The sequence below is a fragment of the Callionymus lyra genome, chromosome 4 (genome assembly GCF_982586985.1).
Source record: "Callionymus lyra chromosome 4, fCalLyr1.hap1.1, whole genome shotgun sequence".
NCBI classification, from domain to species: Eukaryota; Metazoa; Chordata; class Actinopteri; order Syngnathiformes; family Callionymidae; genus Callionymus; species Callionymus lyra.
Window position 1 is genome coordinate 5,528,382 of NC_141821.1, and position 22,078 is coordinate 5,550,459.

A 22,078-nucleotide genomic window follows, 5' to 3' on the forward strand; every position below is an offset into this window, starting at 1 on the left:
ACTTATTTTCCCACAAAACAACAACAATAACACAATGAAACACAATTTAATAATTTGTTAAAATTGGTAAAAAGTGTTGTCAAGTGTCAGTGATAGTGTTTCAACGACAGGTTTCAATCAGTGTCAAAAAGTAGTAGAAGAAGAAGCTGTCGAGTCATTTCCTGTAAGTGTGTAGCAGCAGAGTTTGATTTGAGACAGTACTACCTTCTCAGTGCGCACTTCGTGAGTAAGTGCACTGTCTTGCAGTGTACTGCAAAGCAGTTTAGTTTCATTAAATTAGTTGGAGGAAGCGGAATATTAAAGAGCAGAAAGTGCCATTGAGTGCATCATGAAGCTTCATCAATAAAAAAGGTGTTTCTTTTAACCTAGCTTTGGATGAATCTAGAATGACGAAACAAAACTTTAACTAATGTCTCGTCCGTCTGCACGCGTGCGTACAAAAGCACCAGGAGCTTCATCAGCAAACTTTGAAAGGCTTTCTCAGCAGTGCTCTCGGAGCTTGTTGTGAGTCATTAGCTGTGTTTAATAGGGTTTGAGGGACACTAATTATTCACAAACTAATCACTGAAGCTGCAGCATCTAATCAATTTTTCCTCACACTGGCGGAACAAAAGTCAATTTTATCAAAATGCCAAACGCTGGATCTTGATAATGTGATGGACTTCTGCTTCCAAGACTCATATTGTTCTCCTTTAATGTTGTTGATGTTCAGAAGAATCCTCTTGAGCTTCTCAGTGTTAAACACGGAGACAGTGTTTGATTCTAGTGGAGAGTTGAGTTAAAGAGGTGTTTATATGTAAAAATAGGCTTCAAAAACATGTTAAATGATTTATAAAGTATATGTATTATTTCATATTTTTTGATTATGATTATTGTTTCAATTTGTCATGACTCATGATTTGTATTCGATGTATTTACATCATATGTTTTCCATTACTTTCCTTTAAAAAATGCATGTGATATGTGGCAACGGAGGTTTCACGACATTTTTATTTTACGTCAGTATCTGCTCCGAAGACTCGTCGTCAGTGAAGTAGCTTCAGTTTAGCTTCATCTACGTCACTAAGATGTTTTATTTAAATTCTCTGTCAAACCAACTTTGTACTTTGCTGAAAGCGTAACCAGGCATCGTGTACGAGGCTCAGTGTATTTCGTTGATTTTTAAAATTCTAAATCATGCTTTTCTTAATTCGTATTGGTAATTTTGTCCTGAATTTAATTTCAAATTGTATTAAAATTCCTAAAAAGTATTGACTTGAACTCAAAGCTGAAGGAAAACTGATCAAAATCCCAATTTGACAATTGATTTATAGGATTTAAAAATAAAATGTAATTTTGAAAAATGTTTATGTCTGAGAAGAATGTAAAGAATAAGAAGTGGTTTAACTATTTTTAATTTAATGTATATAAATATAGTAGAAGTCATAGTAGTGTATAGCAGTATTTTTTCCATCTACATTGATAATAATAAGGTTGTAAATGACTCTCGTTCCTGTCGCTCCTCCTCTCAGACCTGATGCGTCGCTGGTGCACCCTCGAGGGAGGCTCCTTGAGCTACTACGACAGCGACAGGAGTCCTTCACCTCTGGGCCGACTGGACGTCACTGAAGTGGTCAGCATGGCCGTCAGCAGCACGGAGACCATGACGGCGGTGGGGTGAGACCACTCATTACGATGCGACGCCGCACCCCCCGAGTATTTGTCCACATATTAACACACGATCCATCAATGTTATTGGACCATCATTCCCTCAATCAGCATTTTCATTGACTCATTACGAGCTAATGCAGCGCCCGCAAAACCCACGCCCTTTTTAAACACCTCATTTACATCCTGAAGACATTATTTATACTCTCCGTGTGCTGCAGACACACACACACACATGTAGACCTCATAATGCACACATACACACACACGTGGACCTCATAATGCACTTACACATGTCTTGTCTGCTCTGGTGATGAAATGTTACACTGCCCTGATGACGAAATTTATTTTACTAATAGATATTTATTACTCATCACACCGTTCAAAACCAAGTCGCTTGTTTTACAACTCGACAACTAATGATAAATACAAAGTAACAATAACTAGTTTCTTTGGTCGACTAAAACAGTGGTCGGAGGTTAAATTACCGACATACATGAGCGACGTTACGATATATTGCGACTATATATTGCAATATATTGTGATACTGTAGAAACAACGATGTATTGTTTATTTTAAAGAACATTTTTTTTCTGATTTTCTCTAATCAAATGTGAAAGTGTTTGTAGGAAAGTGCTTCTCAAAATATTAACAACAAATATTATATATATATATATATTCTATTAACAATGAAGTGCATAAACAAACAACAAGGAGCGATATGTATTATCCAGTATCTGTTAGTGTTTCATTTTTTTTACTTTAAACTTTGTTTTAAAGACAAATAGACTCCAAACATCAGCTTTAAAAGCTGCTGGACTCTGGTGTTTCCTTTTGTTCACTCATAACTGCCATTTCGCCCTTTTTGAGACTATATAAATTGCTACATCACAATTGTATTAAAAAGCAATAACATAAAACTGTCAATAAACAGCCGGGTCTCGAACCTGGCATTTCGGGTCAAAATCCAAGTTACAGCCATGAACTGGGTGATGATATTGTAGTTTATACTGCCATTTATGGATTACTAGATTAAAATTATCATTATAATTATTTTGTGGCCAGGACTTTTTAATAACTTTGAATTAAAATAAAAGGTTATTTCAGAGGTTAAAAAAAGACTATATATAGATAGACAGATGGATAAATAGATGGATGGATGGATGCATGGATGGATGGATGGATATATTTATATATCTATATAGATATATGCAAATTAGATTCTAATTGTCCACCATTAGTATTTAATCGGAAGAAAGTTAGCATAAGTAACGTAAGTAAAATGAGCAGAATGCGACCCCTTTAACAGAAACGAAAAGAAAACTATTCCATGTTTTTAAATGAAAAGACTTTAGTGTCTATTTACGTGGCTTCAAATGTGCTCCTTTGGTGGAAATGGCATTCAACAACAGCTTGATCCTTTTTATGCTAACTACTCCCCAATTTAAGCAGCGGCGTATCATAATAGTCTCACTTAGTCACCCCCGTACACACACATGCACACACACTTGCATTTAACTGAGGAAACGGGAATGTTTTTCTCTCAACACCAGCAAGCGGGTCAGTGACGGTGCCTGGTGACAAAAGTGACAGATAAAGCAACAACACTAACAATAATAACTCAACATGTTTTCCTGTCTCGCTTTGTTGCCAAAGTTCATGATAAGTTACGTAGGATTTCAACTTAATTATTCACGATATTGCTTCACATCAAGTATTTTGATGCTAAGACACACCAATCATTTAAAGGCCATGTTTGTTATTTTTTATTGGAATAAATACTAAAAAGTAAAGGAAGTTGTTTTGATTGTTTCTTTATTTTTCTGTTTCAGTTGTGACCTTAGACATATTATCTGTAAAAGGCATTATGAAGTATTCTGTAATGTTACAGATGAATGAGAATGTTATAAACTACAAACTGGGCTATCCTAATACTTGATAAATTTATTGTATTTTTTTGAAAATTAATTTAGAAAGATATTTGATAGCTTCCAGCCGAGTATATTTTGGATGGATGGATGGATGGATGGATGGATGGATGGATGGATGGATGGATGGATGGATGGATGGATGGATGGATGGATGGATGGATGGATGGATGGATGGATGGATGGATGGATGGATGGATGGATGGATGGACTTGTTAATCCCTCTGAAAATTTGTTTTTGAGATGATAGTTTCATAGAAAGAAGAATAAGAACAACGTGCAAATTAACAAAGAGCAAGGGATGACAAAGTGCAAATATAAAGACGATAGATCAAATGAAATGACACAAAGAAAAGGATACAGAGATTAAAATACAATACATCATCCCTTCACTCTGTTCCTGCGCCCAAACTCAGAGTTATAGAGTCTCATCGCACGAGGAATGTACGAGTCCCTGAGTCTATAAGTGTCTGGTGACGTGTCCCTAAACTCCCCGTATATTGCTGTAATGTTGGTGACGTGTAGAGATGTTTAAGATAAGATAAGGAGCAGTCAACTATTATATTATTACAATTATAAAGAGACTTCATTATGAGTCAGTGATGTTGAAGGAAAGGAAGAGGACGGCAAACAAAGAGATGATTGAGATTGAGTTCACAAAAGACAATATCACGATTGTACTTCCTGTTGCATCACTCAAACCAATCCCTAAACCAGTAGCAGATAAATGACTTCTGGGTGGTACGGCTGTACATCGGTCTAAAATTTCAAAATGCTGTGGCAAATTATTTATTGCTCGGCTCATATATACTGTAGATATATATGTTTAAACTCTGCACTAAACCTTACTTTGTCTGAGAAATATGCAGCGTCGTTTTGTTCTGTATACACCCTGGATACTTGAATGACAATAAAGTACTAGACAGTTCCCCGTCGGAGAAAACATCGAGAGTGGGCTGTGAGCTTTTCCCCGTGACGAAAAAACTATGAAAGCTACAAAAGAGTCAAATCCCACGTTGATAATTTTTATCTACATTTTATCTACATTTTAAAGTTTTAATGGTGTTTCTACGTGAACACATTTTAGAGCAGGAGATGTTTGAAAAACGTACATTCTGTTGAGAAATATAATAGCAGTGCAAGTCCAATCAAGTTGCACATTTTGATGTGTGGGGCGTGAAAAGTGCCAAAAATGGAAGTAGGATGAATAACAGGAAGATGCTCGGGGAATTACAATAGTACTTACTACTAATTACTACAGACAGTTAATAAATATACATTTTATTTGACCTACGGGTCTCAATTTATTTGGTCATTGTGTGATCGAGTTTGACACCCTTGATCTACCTTCTTAATTAAATAATACTATTTTCAATGTTCATTTAATTATAAGAAAGAAATACCAATTATTTTACTGTTGCTAAAACAGAAGTTCGAACTGAAAGTGATAATTCAACCAAAATTCAAATTTCGCTCATGTTCTACTCAACCTCATGTCAACTGGGATGTTAGGATTAGGAGTAATCTGTTTTTTGAGTTATAGACAAAAATGTTTGTTCATTTTGATGTAGCGACTGGAGCTCAGTTCTGTTCATCTTCGTCCAAAAAGACACTTAAAAACATCTACATTTTTTAAACCATTTTTTTCTGATTTTCTCTAATCAAATGTGAAAGTGTTTGTAGGAAAGTGCTTCTCAAAATATTAACAACAAATATTATATATATATATTCTATTAACAATGAAGTGCATAAACAAACAACAAGGAGCGATATGTAATATCCAGTATCTGTTAGTGTTTCATTTTTTTTACTTTAAACTTTGTTTTAAAGACAAAATGACTCCAAACATCAGCTTTAAAAGCTGCTGGACTCTGTTGTTTCCTTTTTTTCACTCATTACTGCCATTTCGCCCTTTTTGAGACTATATGAATTGCTACATCACAATTGTATTAAAAAGCAATAACGTAAAACTGTCAATAAACAGCCGGGTCTCGAACCTGGCATTTCGGGTCAAAAGCCAAGTTACAGCCATGAACTGGGTGATGATATTGCAGTTTATACTGCCATTTATGGATTACTAGATTACAATTATCATTATAATTATTTTGTGGCCATGACTTATCATGAGTATCATTAACTTTTTCATTTTAATTTTGGATGAACTCACTTGAAGACTGTTTACACCAGGTTTACATTTGATCATCAGCCATTCTTACGACTTGACATTCATTGTTTTTTTTTTCCCCGAGACTTTCCGATGGAGCTTTCAGCCTCTTTTCATCTCCATTCAAAAGAACAGGCGGCTCCTCAGATTCCCAAGGAAACTTAACCCGAGCACTCTTGATACTCTTGGTACTTCAGGGAAGATCAATAGTTCATTTTCAATGACTGCGACTCGTTCCTTTTTCCATACGCCTCGAATGTGAAGCCTCGATTAGACCGACAACAGATTGACCTTGACTGTGGATCTTGAAGATGAAAACAGTTGCATTTTCACTTGTACTTCAGTGTTGATTTAAGACTAAATGTGGGAATTTATATTCACATATTCAGTTGAAGTATGGAGTATTCGTATCCAGGCTGCTTAAGGACATACGGTGACTGTAACAAAAGTAGAAAAACTACTTTCTAAAACATATATATTTCCAACTCTACACTGTTTGCTTCACCGTTCTTGCTTTCATTCATCTCCTTCCACACTTTTCCTGCTTTTTTTAAATGACTTTTAAACAACTTTGTATTTCTCCTGAAAGTAGAGCGAGCGCTGAAAGAACAGCATGTGGAAACTTTTACCTTGAATCCGTCTCCCACACATTGCCTGACGATGCAAATTTTTGTGCCTCTTATTTTTAGCCGCGCTCCCTGTCGTGTGCGCCGCCGTCACAGCAGCAAAAGGCTATTATTTCTGTTTTGCTAAAACTTCGCCACCTTAATGACCGAACGCTCCACTTCACCAGAAACTCTGCCCCACTTCCTCCCAACCCGGTGCAGCGTTCGCAGCGAGCGCTGAGAGACTCCTCACCTCCTGACTGCGCCGGGCATGAATATTAAAGTATGTAGATGGGAAACTCCCGCCGGCGGCCCGTCGTTGTGACACGAGACCCTAAACACTACGTTGGGGTAACTCCAACGCAAATTAAATGTTGGACTTGACACGTGGCCGAGGTTTAATTTTACAAGAATATCACGAGTAAATGAAGTCTTTCGATATGGATTCACGACCTTCCCTTACTTTTCTTTCTCCGTTTTAGGGTACTGACTCCTTTAAGAAACATCTTAAGACGTTTCTATTTGTTCAGGCTTTTCCTTGATTTTCTGGAACTCCTGTTGTGTTATCAGTTTTTTCTTGACCTTTAAAGTATATACTTTATTGAATATTGTTTTGATTGTTTAAGCGCTTTGTGACCCTGGTCTTGAAAAAAAGCGCTATATAAATATAAATTACTTACTTACTTACTTACTATCATTTGGAAATGTAAGTAAAATAGTCTTTGTAATCTTCAAATTAAAAAGTACATTGACGATAGAAAGCAGAAACTAGTACATATGTGTGAGTATTAACTCGGCATACAACACGGTATTTAAATGATGTGAGGTTTATATATTTCATGGAAAATAAAAATACTTTCCTTTAAATGAAATTGTTTTAATGTCGATGTCGAACATTAACGAAAACCGATGTTGTTCCTTTTGCTCTTTTCAGTCTCTGAAAAATGTCCGCTGTGGCTACTTAACATGTTAGTTTCAGTGACGGTGAGGTTCGTTGTTGGTGAGGCACTGACTCCTTTAGTGTCAGATTTACAAGCCTCTTCTTGCTTCTGATTGGTCAATATTCATAAGTCAGGCCTTCTGTGATTGGCTAGATTTACGCAAACCAGTAAAATTTTCATTATGGTGAAAACATAAATATTAAATGCTATTAAATGGGTCAATTTAAGCGTGAGAAAAATAAATTATATTTTATTTAAGGCCAAAATGTAGTTTTTAAATATTCTATTGTATTTTTCTTAGTCTTATCTCTTTTTTTTACGATTGAAATTAAAACCGTTTCTGGTCTTAATTTTATCTGTAGATAAAGTCCATGTGTCTTTCCTTCAAACAAACCTCCGTTACTTTGTTGTTAAACCTTATTTCCTTTAGTTTTAAAGGTTTCTACGCCTCAATGGAGATGTGACGTTGTTTGTGGAGGCTCATTTGCATGTGCCTCCAACTTCGCCTTTTCACTGCGGTTGTATTTCCGATCAGCAAAACTAAATAAGACCCTTAAAAACATTACACTTTATTGGTCAAAGACATCAGTCAGACCGTGGAAAATCAAGGCAATTAAACTTATCTGTGAGCGTTATATTGACATTCAGATGTACTGCAAACGGCGCATGTCAATTGCATGTATCAACGCAGTTTGTGATGGCTTACGCATTGAGACGTGAGGCACTGCCTCACCTGCCTCCCCTGACCGCATGTCCCTGGTTAGTTTTATTTTTCAGTAAGTAATTCCTCTGCCAGAATGTAACTATACACTTCAAGAGTACAAGTGACATGACCGATAACTTTCAATAAAGTATCAGGAAGTGATAAAAAATAATTTAAGTATTTTCCTATGACTTTAACCTCATAATAAAGTAATTTCCTATGACTTTATTCTTGTATTAAAATGAAAACAAATATTTTTGATTTATAAAGTTTTTTCCTACAATTTTAACCTTGTAATAAAGTATTTTTCTACGACTTTAATTTTGTAATAAAGTATTTTTCTACGACTTAAATCTTGTAGTATAATATAAACACATATTTTTAATTTATAATTTTTTTTCCTACGACTTTAATCTCGTAATAAAAAAACATATATACATTTTTAACTTATAAAGTATTTTCCAACGCCTTTAATCTCGTAATAAAAAAACATATATACATTTTTAACTTATAAAGTTTTTTCCAACGCCTTTAATCTCGAAATAAAAAAAGAAAAATATATATTTTTAACTCGTAAAGTATTTTCCTACGCCTTTAATCTTGTAAAAAAAAAACATATACATTTTTAATTTATAAAGTATTTTCCTATGACTTTAATCTCGTAATAAAAACAAAACAATATATACATTTTTAACTTATAAAGTTTTTTCCAACGCCTTTAATCTCGAAATAAAAAAAGAAAAATATATATTTTTAAAGAAGTTTTAGTTCTAAAAAAGATATACTGGCCCTTAAACTCTGTTGTGAATATTAACAATAATCGGAATTTATAGAGCTCATTAAAAATGTTCTAAAAAATACTTATTTTTAAAGTGTTTCTATTGTTGATGCCTCACCTTGTAGACAACAGTGCGACTCAGTATTATTTATTAATGTCATATATATTCATGTCCTCAGAAATCCATTTTTCATCATAACACACTCCACGTCTTGTCACTCTCACGCACGCTCACGTGCACGCGTACGTTTCATCTCAACTCTCCTGAATGTCAACATTTTGACTGTTGTCTCTGTCGTCGCTTTCTCGCTCTTCATTCACATCCTCCCACTGGGACGCCTGGGATGCAGCGTCTCTCATCCTGGATCAATGCCTTCCTTCCCTGTGATAGTAGTTGGCCGGCACATGGCCGTACCCCTCTACGACGCTCCCCCTCTGGGACGGACACTAACAAGCGCCCGCACACCTGCCGAGATGGGAGAAAGTGGGTGTAGGATCGGGGTCACGCAAACACCCTTGTCTCGCCTGTTCTCACTGAGACATGTTCCAAGAGATGGAATTGGTGCAGCCGTGACCCCCGTGACATCCCACCTTAAACATCCTTTCGCGGCAGCATTTACAGCCTCCTCCGCTGTAGCGCCAGCGCCGGCGCTTCGTGGCGGTTAACCATTAAAAGCGTGATACTGTGACCTCTGCGGAGGGCTGAGGGGGTGAAGCGCAGACTCGCAGGAAAGAGAGACTGACCAAGATGAATAGCTCTATTTTTGCTCTATTGACTGTGGCTCATGTACAAATGTGTAGATACGTAACTGATCCTGCAGACGGCATTCAAAAGTGACCGGGACATCAGGGGTGTCAAACTCAGGCGCACAAGAGGCCAAAACATTTGATGAGTCGGGGCAGTGAGACGAACAAAAATGTATATCTGACAAACTGTCTGAGTGTGACGTGTTCACTGTCGGATGATCTCTATGATATTATTATTGTGTTTGTCCTCCTTTAGCAAACATTCTCTTATTTATCTCATCTATCTTGTGCATCTTCTCCAGCTGCCCATCTTATTTGAGGTAGTGTATCCATCATATATGTATCGTATATATCTAATTTGATGTAGTGTATCCATCATATATGTATCGTATATATCTAATTTGATGTAGTGTATCCATCATATATGTATCATATATATCTAATTTGATGTAGTGTATCCATCATATATGTATCGTATATATCTAATTTGTCGTATCTATATCTATTTGATCTATTGCATCTATTGCATCCTATATATCTTATCTATACTATATATCGTATCTATCATATATATCGTATCTATCGCCTCCTCTAAATTGTATATATCTGATTAATCTCATCTGTCTTATTTATAATATTTATCCTATAAATCGTATCTATCATATATATCATATCTATCGCCTCCTCTATATTGTATATATCTTATTTATCTCATCTATCTTATTTATCTTATCTGTCCTATATATCGTATCTATCGCCTTTTTCTATATTGTATACATCTTATTTATTTCATCTATTTTATTTATCCTATCTATCCTATATATTGTATCTATCCTCTATATCGTATAATATCATCCTATATACAGGTATATCGTATTTATTGTATCTATCACATATATATTGTATCTATATATCACATAAATATTATCCTATATATATCGTATTTATTGTATCCATCACATATATATTGTATCTATATATCTGTTGTCCTATTGCATCCAGTATATCATGTGTCTTATTTATCGTATCAATCGCCTCCTATATATCGTATCTATTGTACCTATCGTGTATACTGTAAATTGTACCTTTATCTATTTTATCTATTGCATCCTATATATCTTATCTATCCTATTTATCGTATCTATCTTATTAATCGTATCTATTGCCTCCTATATAGCATATCTATCACATGTATCGTATCTATCCTATATATTGTATATATTGTATCTATCGTATATACTGTTAATTCTATCTTTATCTATTGCATCCTATATATCTTATCTATCTCATTTATCTTATCCTTCTTATTTATTGTATCTATCTTTTTTATCATATCTATCTTATTTATCGTATCCATCTTATTAATCGTATCTATTGCCTCCTAAATATTGTATCTATCACATGTATCGTATCTATCCTACATATCGTATATATTGTATTTATTGTTTCTCTAACCTCTATTAAATGAATCCAATCAATCTTATCATTGCATCTATAGTAAGTAATGAAGTAAGTAATATTTGTATATCGCTTTAATCTTATTTATTATATTTATCTCATCAATAGTATTTATTGCATGTATCCTATATATCTATCCATTGGTTGCATATATCGTATTCATCATATAAATTGTATCAAACGCATGTATCATTTAAAGTTTCTATCCCTTTTATTTTAACTATCGCATCTATATATAGTATATATCATATTTATTGTATCAATCGCATATATCGTATTGATAGTATCGTACGGATCACATGTATTGAAAAGAAAATGAGTATTTATATAGAAAACTTTAGTATTTTAGTATTTTGTTTGAATCACTTGTGGAGATGAAGGTTAATAATCCTTCTTTAATAGTATCTTCTTTACCAAGAAACCATAATTCCATTGTTGCTCAACATCACCACACAACAAATGGACGGCTGACAAAGCTACAGAGAAATCTAGTGAAACAAAAACATTACGACATTTGGAAAACTGGGGAAAAGTCTGGTTTTATTGTATTTGTTCGTACTTATGGGTGCAATTGGGGGTGAGGTGTAAATGTGGGACGCGGCCTTATTTTCTTTATTGGTAAATAGAGAAAACTTTCTAGTGGTGGCTTTCATTAAGTTAAAAGTTTTTCATGAATATTACTGTTTGTGTACAAAACAAGGGTATCCTCATCAACCTAGAGCTTCTTAATGGTAGAATTGTTTAAATACTCATAAAGACAAGTGGTTGACTTAGGAACTATGATTTTTTTTATGATGGAAAAACTGAAAGACGAAAAATCTTGACCTGTTTTTGTTAAACTTTGTTGCCTTTTGAGCCTTTTCTTAACAGTGTTAAGTGTTTGGGCCATCTTAAACTCACTGTTTTAAGTGTCAGTGCTTAAGGTTGTCCCATCATTGTAAACATTGTAACGATTATATGATATATCTGCTCCTTTTTCAAATGTTTTGTTCCATTTTTTTTCACATATCTACACAGGAATAAAAGTCAAAATAACTTTGAGACTCACTTGAAGAAGTACTTTTTTTTTAAAGTGTGTAGACATGCAATTATATGACTGTGTGTTCTTCCAGGGCCGTTTTTACAGCCGAGCTGTACCTGCAGACGGAGCGAGCGCTGATCGTCGGAGCCGAGACACTGGAAACGCAGCGAGACTGGATCCAGGCGCTGAAGAAGGTGACACTTTTCAAACCATGCACGCCTCAGACACACACTTTTGAAACCATGCACGCCTCAGACACACACTTTTGAAACCATGCACGCCTCAGACACACACTTTTAAAACGATGCACGCCTCAGACACACACTTTTGCTCATAAGCTGCCAAACAAGTTTTTTTTTTAATGGAAAATGACAAAGAAGGAACAGGGAGTTCTCGCAAGATCCAGCAGTCCAGACGTCGCTGTTTACTGCGAAGACGTCTCTGCTCTCCACACAAACTGACATGATCTCGTAGTAACGGCTCCGTATGAATGTATCCCTTGCTCCCGTTTTTATGTCTTTAATCCCAGTCAACCCAGTCGGAGAAGGTGGGAGGCGGATCTGCATCCGTCCATATGTCTCTCCATCTGTGCCATAAACTCGCTGCACTTTTTTTTTATTTATCCATTTCCATCACAGATAATTGCAGTCCAGAACGGTGTTCAGGGAAATAAAAAACGAAAAGAAAAAATCAATTTCACCCAAAAGCCAACAGGGTTATGCCTTCAAGAAAAAGCCACATCTGTTGTTGTTGGAGGTTGTTTTGATCCAGAGTCTTCCTTTGAAAAAAAGTTTCTCATCAGTTAATTATAAAAAAAAAACTTCTGCGATATAAAAAAAAAAAAGTATTTATTTGTTATACTTGCAGTGCTTTGTCCCGTCCAAAGTGGAGAGGTTGGTTCAGAGAGACAGCGAGTTGATTGGCAGGCTGCTCTACAAGGAAGGTCACGACCTTTACCACTGGAGGATGGGCTGGTTTTCGCTGGAAGGCTCGTCCTTGCACTTTAGCTCCGGAGAGGAAGAGGATGAGGAGGGAGTTCTTCAACTCAGACAGCTGCGGGAACTCAGTGAGTCCAGTTTTTACTTCAATTCTCTTGTAAAATATCGACTCATAGTGGTCAAAAAATATATATATATATATATATATACATATATATATATATATATATATATATATATATATATATATATTAGGGCTGAACGAATACTGAGAAGATTATTTTCCAAAATATTGCGAACAAATATGCGATTCTTTTTTTAATGTGCCTTTTTTTATTCATTTTTTTCTCTTATCCAGTAATTAATTCACTGCACAGTAAAATTTATTTCTTTGTTTTTAAGTTTAATAAGGCATTTTTATGATTGAAGCAAATGAAGCATTCATCGAAATAAAGAACAAAGATTTATTTAGTTACTTTAATTACATAATGAATTCCCTGCAAATACTTTAAAAACTTCAAAAATGTGCTAAAAGTGTGATGAAATCATTTATATTTATAAGTCACAATAATAAATCACACAAACTTCAGTGCAGAGTAAAGAAAAGTGAAAACACTGGTCACTCATTCTGACTTTTCTTACTGTACATTTTTTCTCTTGTATTTAAGTGCATCTCCTGTGATACACATTCATATATTATCATTTACACAGTTCAAATTGTGTATTTGTACAGGGTAACAATTGAATTAGCAAACACACAAACACTAGCACGCACATATACTATACAAAGGAGTTATGTGATTTTTTAAAAATATATTTATATATATACTGTATATATATCCCATAAAAAAAACATGTGTTGATGTTTGTGTGTTGTTGTGATGTGTGACTCTATTTTATAATCAGTGTGTGTTTGTACAAAACTCTCTTTGACATTAGAAAATGATCTTAAGCTCCGCCCACTGAAAACCATAACCACACCCACTCTGCTGTGATTGTTAAATCATGGAGGTTTGTCACTTTGGTCATCAATCCCTGAAGTTTCCACCTCCAAGGTACTCGTTGTATAAATGAAGCTGGGTGTGATTACAGCTGGCTGGAGGAGGAGTGAAACCATTATTACGTCATAATGGACTCTCGTAACCTCTAGTTCGCTCAGATCTGCACACGTCAGTTCACATCATCACTTGATTCTTGTTATACAGTATCTGGCATGTGATGCATTTTTAATACACTTAAATATCACATGTTTATATGTTCACAATACTGTCATTTATTTGATTAGAAAATGTATAATAAACATTTTATCAATTTATTTTTAGGATTTAGAATCATATTATTTTGTCTACTAGTTATTTAATGGTCTTATTTTGATAAAGTGTGTTTAAATATATTTATTTTACAACTAACATGCAATTATCACGGTTTTTTAATTTTAGTGTTGCGATTTAACTTCCGGCCACTAGATGGCATCAGTCATTATTTCCACAGCAGCTAAAGAATCAAGGAATAGAATCCCTTATTTGTCCCGCGAGGGGAAATTCGGTAGTGCTTTTTACAGCCATTCACACACACTGATGGGAGTAGGCTGCACACCTGCGCCAAGTCTACCATCAGGAGCAATCAGGGTAAAGTGTCTTGCTCAGGGACACAACGACACAAGCTTGTCTGGAGCTGGGATTGAACCTGCAACCTTTTGGACTGCAGGCAACCACTCTACCATCTGAGCTATGACGCCCCTAATACCACGAGATACAAGTGATAGCTGAGGACGAGAGGATACAGTGACTCCAGCTCCAGATGTTTGGACATATTTTGGTTTGAAAACAAACGAAAGCAGTTACGACCTCGGCAAGAGTCATGTGGTCTGTAAATACTACAACACCAGAGTCAAGTACTTGACAATACTACACATATATCCTTGTTCTTATATATATGACATCATATTTATTCGTCGGCCATTCATCATAATAAGATTTAAATCGCCAGAGCCATCGATCACATTCAAAACTCCAAAGAAGCAGACGTAGGTGAAAACAATCGGCCAATAGCAGAAGACAAAACTGTTTTCAGGGCAGGCTGGTGGATAACAGGCCAGTGAACAGATGCCTTCAGGATCCAAAGTCTGCAACACGGGATTAAGTGTTATTTCCTCGGCTGTAGCGCCGCTGCACGCCGGGGGCAGCAGTGAGGGATTAAATAAATACATGTTTCAATTACGGTCCCTACATGCGTCCAATATGCAAACGCTGTGGTCTCATCCCGCGTGTTTGACCTCAGGCTTCCTGAAGTTATGATCACTTTCTGAATCACTTTCTACAAACTTACTCCAGGCTTTTACTTTCTGTAATTTCAACTGGCTTATCTTGTTTTTTCACTTTCTTTATCCTTAATTGCTTTGTCCTCCATTCGTCTCGGCTGAATAATCAGCAGCGTCTTTTTGTATTCATTTGTCTTGTAATGCAAAAACTTTTATTGGTTTTTCATCACTTTTGGTTGAATCGTGAGTGTTTGATTAGTATTTTATTCAAATCAGAGCCTATTTTTTTTTTTTAACTTATCATAAAATTAAATCGTTCAGGAAATACTGAGGTTTATTGTATAAATGATGTAAACAACTCAGCCGTGACATGATCACAGTTTATTCTCTGTGTATATTTCTAACGTCTGTAGTATTTGCTGTGTAGAAGAGGATCTTGTAGACTTCCTGTTTCTTTGCCATTCATGTGTTTATTGTTTTGTGTATTTAACTATTTATTGAAATATCTGAAAGAGAAGAAATACTTTAAAACTCAAGATGTTATTTCTTGTTTTTCACTAAATTTTTCTATGCGAGTTTTTTTCAAATTATTTTTTTATACCTTGGTATTTATTATTTTTGCTTTCCCTTATCCTAGCGTCACGTTATCAGTCTTTTTTTTAATAAATGTTGATCTAGTCAATGAATAAGAAAAATACGAATATATTTATACGTACAAAATTATATATTTAAAAAACCCCAGAAAATTAGATCTTACTTTCAAATTACCAAGAGGTTCATGGGGTTTATATATATATATATATATATATATATATATATATATGTCACAGTACAGTTTGGAATTCAGTAGGATCTGGAATCCTACTAGTAGATTGGAATCCTGCTACTGAACTGGGATCTTAATATTGATATGGGTTAGGGTTTAATTAATCCTATTAGAATTGGAGATTTTGCTGGTAGAATTCCCATTTCTACTAGGACCTAGAATCTGTACTAGTAGAATCTGGAATCCTACTAGGTTTTACTCCAGATTACAGGATTCCAGATCCTAATGGATTCCAATCTGTATTATATATATATATAAACCAACACAATGGACCTCAAGTATTCCGGTCCGACCCTGACTTCAGTCAGTATAAAGTTTACACCTCGGCTCCTTCTATGAGCTGTATTTTTCTAAATCCCACTTGACAGAAATTAAGCAGAACAATGTCCATATAAAAATTTAAACATGTGTTTCTTGATAAAATTGAACTTTTTGGCTGTAAGTTTTTTAAAAGTATATATTAAAAACAAAATTGTGTGTTGCTCCTCGATGGTTCAGCAAATATCCCATGATTGTTTTGACCTTTTCTTTCCTTGCACAACAACCAACACGTTGCCATGGTGACGGCAAAGAAGAATGAGCTTTTGACTTGCTCTGGTAAACTTGACAAAGAAGGAAAGTCTTCAATGCCGACCATTTTATTGAATCATTGAAGCTGTATAATGTTATTTTATTGTATTTTTACCGCTTCATGGTCACTATTTTTATTGCTGACCGACTACTTTTGTCACTTAAAATTAAAAATGTATTTCTGTTTCTAACAAGGATGGACTGTCATCATGTCCTGGTAGTCCAGAGCATTACTTTAGCTCTTTTATTTTATCTAATGGTCCTTTGGATGCCATCTCTGCTCTTAAGGTTCATGTTTTATGACTAGATTATATATATATTTTTGATATCCTGAGCCTCTCACTTATTCACAAATTTTATATAGTTTAAATCAAACCTTCAGGCTTCACTAAAATACCCAAATAGTTCATTAGTTTTCAAAGCATTTAATCAAAGTTAACTAAAGTGTTGTTCAACTCCACAGTTTAATTTGACTTTTTACTTTGACCAGAGCCATCCCAAGCCATCATGGGGCCCTTAGCAAGAAGTCCGCTGGGGCCTTCCTTCCATAGCATCGGCACTGTTACTGTTTAAAACAATTTAATAATATCACAAATTGTTGGAAAAATATAATGCCAAAAGATTTTCGGTGCAAAAGAACACTTGCAAGGTGACAAATATATATGATGTTAACTGCTTTTGTCATTTGTCGGTTTTCCTTTAGAAAGTTTGGATGACGCCAGGGTCCGAAAACTGAAACCCAAATTCTCAGTCTTACACAGTAACTGTAGTGACACAAGTTATATTTGTAGTTTTTAGTATTAAAGCTAGAAATGAAAGAAAAAAGCTTCACAATGTTATATTTAAGATTTAAGCTCAAGGTAGTAATCTTAACACAAGATAAAGATATTGTAATTTGGATAACAAAGTATTGTTAAGTAGCACTAGTCTCGCCTGCAGTTGATACAAAACTCTGCAACGGGTTGTCTCGCCATGCTCTAGTAGAAGAACTCACATTTCTCAGATCCTTAAATCTCTTCACTGGCTGCCAGTTTCTTTCAGGATCAACTTCAAATATTCTGGTTCTTACTTTCAGATCTATTTATGGTCAGACCTTCCATCAGTGATCTGATCCAGACTTACACCCCAGCTCGGGCTCTGAGGTCTGTGGATCAGAATCTACTGATGGTTCCTGAACTTCCGGACCAGAGGAGAGAAATCCTTCCAGACTGTTGCTCCTAAGCTTTGGAACCATCTCTGTGTTTGATGATCTACTGACTCCTTCAAGAAACATCTTAAGACACTTTTATTCGTGCAGGCTTTTCCTTGATTCTCTAGAACTCCTGTGTTGGTCTTGGTGTTGTCTTGAACTTTTAAGCATATATTTTATTGAGTATTGTTTTGATTGTTTAAGCGCTTTGTGACCCTGGTCTAGAAAAGCTCTCTACAAATATCACTTACTTACTTACTTACTTACTAATAGCAGGCTTCTTTTCTCAAGGTATAATGAGGAACGACACATGAAGAAACACCTTTTTATGGGCTTGAGCGCTAAAGTTCTCCTCGGTCGACTCCTCCCACGTTTCCTTTGAGGGTCGGATTCTCTCGGTCGTGTTTCAAGTTCTCTCGTGACATCATGACGTCGCTGCTCCCGCCTGTGTTCAACTCTTTCTTTCTTTTCCTCCGAGGCAGCGCAAAAATTCAGCGCAGATTTGGAGGCAAACTTAATATCCAGCAGCATATTTAAAAAAAGTGATTGTAGAAACTTACTTGTGGCTCCGTCTCCAGCTGTCACTACACATACTGAGGGGGAGGAGAAGATCCAAGTTCTGCTGATGGTGGAGAGCGGAAGGTGAGTCAGCCTGCGAAAGAATAAAAAGCTAATTAGTTTTTTTTTCTTCATGCACCGGTGTTTGCTTTCATTCTTTTTTCTTTTTTCTTGTAAGAAAACAAGATAATTAAATTGACTAGACTTAACTCTTGCATCACTTCATGCTTCACAATAGTAATGTGTTAATGAGGCTTCATGAAACAGCTGACGAGGTGTCATGATACAGTATCTTTATTGACAAAGGCCATAAGATGGCATTCTTAGTTTAACGTTTGTATTCTCATCATTTTTATAATAAAAGCAGACAGTGCCATCGAGTGGTCTTTCAAAAAGGACTTCACATGATACCTCATCAACTGTTTCATGAGGCCTCATCAGCCCATCACTGCTTTCTTCATTATTTCTTATTATTTCTTACTTTTTGAGCAAATACCCTTGAGATCTCCTTCAGGAAATTGGGTTTCCATTTCACAGCAGACGATAGAAGGTTCAGCAAGTTTCTTAAAAGCAAGAAAGAGAACAAAGTTCAAATAAAAAGAGAAAAGCGCCAAGAGATAACAAAGTGCAAATATAAAGAGCATTGATTAACTAACTAACACAAAGACCTAAAAGGATACAAACATAGAATAACATCATCCCTTCACTCTACATACTAAAGAAATGAATACAAGTAAAGAATAGTAATTAAAAGTACCCTTTTTATTTGTTCTTTAGTTTGTGGCAATTGCAACAAATTCTACACAGGTATCTATATAAATACATAATTAGTAGTACGTATAGTAGTACATACAAAATATATTTTACAGGCAGATACAGTACTAAGCAGATATCCATATGAATACATTATTTATACAGAAAAGTATTATTATAATATCCTGATACATATTTTAAGTGAACTGTTTTCCCTAAAAAGAACGAGTCTTCTTCCGAGTCACGTAGTCAATCTTTATAACTGTAGTTCTTTGATTTTGATTTTTCATTTACATTTAATTATACAAACCTTTTTTCCATAACTCTAAAAAGGAACTGATGTAAACGCAAATAAATGTTGAAAATCCGATTATATAAAGTCTCAAAAATTGGTAAAATCTATTTTCATTGTGAAAAGTTGTAAATGTAGCCAAAAATCAACCTTTTTGAAAATGGGAAATAATGTCACGAAACCAAAGGTTATTATCTCGAGGACCATATGAACACCAATCAATGTTGCCCAAATATTGAAAACTTTTTCCGAAGTCTTAAAAAAGAGGGAAAATTTGACCTCTCTTCATTGTGAAAAGTTGTAAAAATGGCTGGTGGTCAATCTTCATAACTATAGTTCTTTAATTTTGATGATGTCATGGGGACGAATAGGAAAAGGAAAATCTCTGTTCTCGGATCTGATTTGATTCAGTTTTAGGATCTGTATGATATGAGCGATATTCGTAAGTTGTAAATAAATGATAAAATCACAGATAAATTAACAAATACTTTGTCTACATCACCTCGTCCGAACATCATCAGAAGTTGCTGTCCTTGTTCCTCCTGCTCAAAATAACATTTCTCACTATATTGTTACATTACAATACGATACAAAAGATGCACTTTTTCGACTCTTTCATCTTCTTTACATTTCCTAGTTTTACTGCTAGTTAGCGTGAGGAACTGCCCACAATCCTACCTGAAATCTAAGCTGTATTATCTCCTGGTGGTGTTGAAGGACGGTGTACATCCACGGCTACAGCCTGGTAGACTTCACCCTGTGGCAGTCGGCCATCACGCAGGCAGCGGCGACCGACGGGAACGCCCTCGGCGACCAGCAGCTGACCAAGAACGGCGTTCCGATAATCGTCGAGAGTTGCATCGCCTTCGTGACCCAATATGGTGAGTCAATTTTTTTTAATTTGATCTACCTATGTTTGTCTAATGAATCCAAATGCAATTACGTGCGTTATAACATGGCCGTCCAACTGAAGTTAACTTCAACGTCAAGATACGTTGTCTTTGACTCCATATCTCAGCTTTATGTTGTAACATCAAACATATTGACTTCCAGGTTTGAATGATTCATTGTACAGTGTTTGATGGAACAGACGGATTGAGTCGTCACTTTCCATCTGCGAATTTAACATAAGAGCAGAAATTGAAAACTGTTAAAATGAAAGATTCTGATTTAGATTTCTCACCTAAGTGTTTGCATGTGATCATAGCAGGTGTTTAATAGAAGTCTAGCTTCCACATTTGTCTCATTAATCACACATTGTCACTGGGTTTCGTTGACAGGATTTGCTTGAGATGGATGGATGGATGGATGGATGGAAGGATGGATGGATGCAATGGTAGAAAGTTTGGCTCATTGATGTTTGCTTTTTTTTTAATACCATTTTTGTTTGCTTGAACAATCAAAACAATACTCAATAAAATATATACTTAAAAGGTCAAAAAAAGTGAAGAGTTGATGAGGCTTCATGAAACAGCTGATGAAGTATCTTGATACAGATGCCTTTATTTTGAAAGACCACTAGATGTCACTCTGTGGTTCATAATATTAGACTCTGATCTACTTATTCAATGAAACCTGTCAAACAGAGAGTGCCATCTAGTGGCCTTTCAAAACAAAGACACTGTATCATGATACCTCATCAACTGTTTCATGAAGCCTCATCAACTCACCAATATAAAGAAACATTTACTCTAACAAATGCTAAATATGCTTAACATATAAAGTCAGTGTAGACGGTATGTACAGTATGGATCTATGTCGCCCCCTGTCTGTCTCTGAACTGAGGTTTTGACGACAATTTGCAGTTGCAGCCATCTTGGAAATGCTGTAGTCCAGTTTATCCAGACTCTGCTCAAGAGCTGAAGTGAAATTATGATTGGCCGAGAAAACCATGTCTCATTTTGTCGTACTATATGTCGGAGTACTTCCTGTCTGTAAAGGATGTCGGTCATTAAGCGTCAAACAAGCTCATAATAAAGACTTGTTTAAGATTTTTCGGCAACAATTTATCATGTTGAGGCTTCAATACAAGAGGGGGGTTATAGACGAGCATTATGGAGGTATTTGGATGTTTTTTTAAGCCTTCTGGTCAACTTGACCCTGAGATAACACAAGGGTTAGGTGTGTTTTCTTTTGGACAAAGATGAAGATGAAGACAATTGAGCTCCAGTCGCTACATTAAAATTAACAAACATTTTTGTCTATAACTCTAAAAAGGAACAGATGTAAACGCAAATAAATGTTGAAAATCATGTTAAGTTTCAAAAAACGGGGAAATTTAACCTCTTTTCATTGTGAAAAGTTGTAAAAATAGCAAAAAATCAACTATTTGAAAATGGGAAATAATGTCACAAAACCAAAGTTTATTATCTGGAGGACCATGTGAAGGCAAAAAAATGAATATGTCTTAAAAAAAGGGAAATACGACCTATTTTCATTACGAAAAGTTGTAAAATGTCCAAAATATAAACTCGGAAAATTAGTGAATTTCACTTTAAAGCCAAAGCTGTTTTTTTTGGATCAGCATGTAAAAATGTTTTCACGACCTAAATGTTTTTTGGACAGCCTCAAGTGAACACTATGAGCTGCAGATATTTGTGCTCCCACTTTTTTCGAACTGAATTTTACCTCTCGATATGAGAAAAATGTCAGCATCATCAATATATGTCTATTTATTCATCGTAATTATGCCTTTAAACT

At 35.4% G+C, this 22,078-nt stretch overlaps 1 protein-coding gene across 1 annotated transcript in view; it reads left to right on the forward strand.

Moving 5' to 3' along the window:
* arap2 (ArfGAP with RhoGAP domain, ankyrin repeat and PH domain 2) overlaps window positions 1-22,078 on the forward strand; it is a 151,509-nt gene that overhangs the window by 101,090 nt on the left and 28,341 nt on the right. Inside the window, exons 16-20 of the mRNA XM_087788548.1 lie at window positions 1,512-1,656; window positions 12,084-12,186; window positions 12,860-13,058; window positions 18,354-18,417; window positions 20,096-20,259. Coding sequence (XP_087644674.1) covers window positions 1,512-1,656; window positions 12,084-12,186; window positions 12,860-13,058; window positions 18,354-18,417; window positions 20,096-20,259 — 675 coding nt within the window. The remainder of the gene's footprint in view (window positions 1-1,511; window positions 1,657-12,083; window positions 12,187-12,859; window positions 13,059-18,353; window positions 18,418-20,095; window positions 20,260-22,078) is intronic.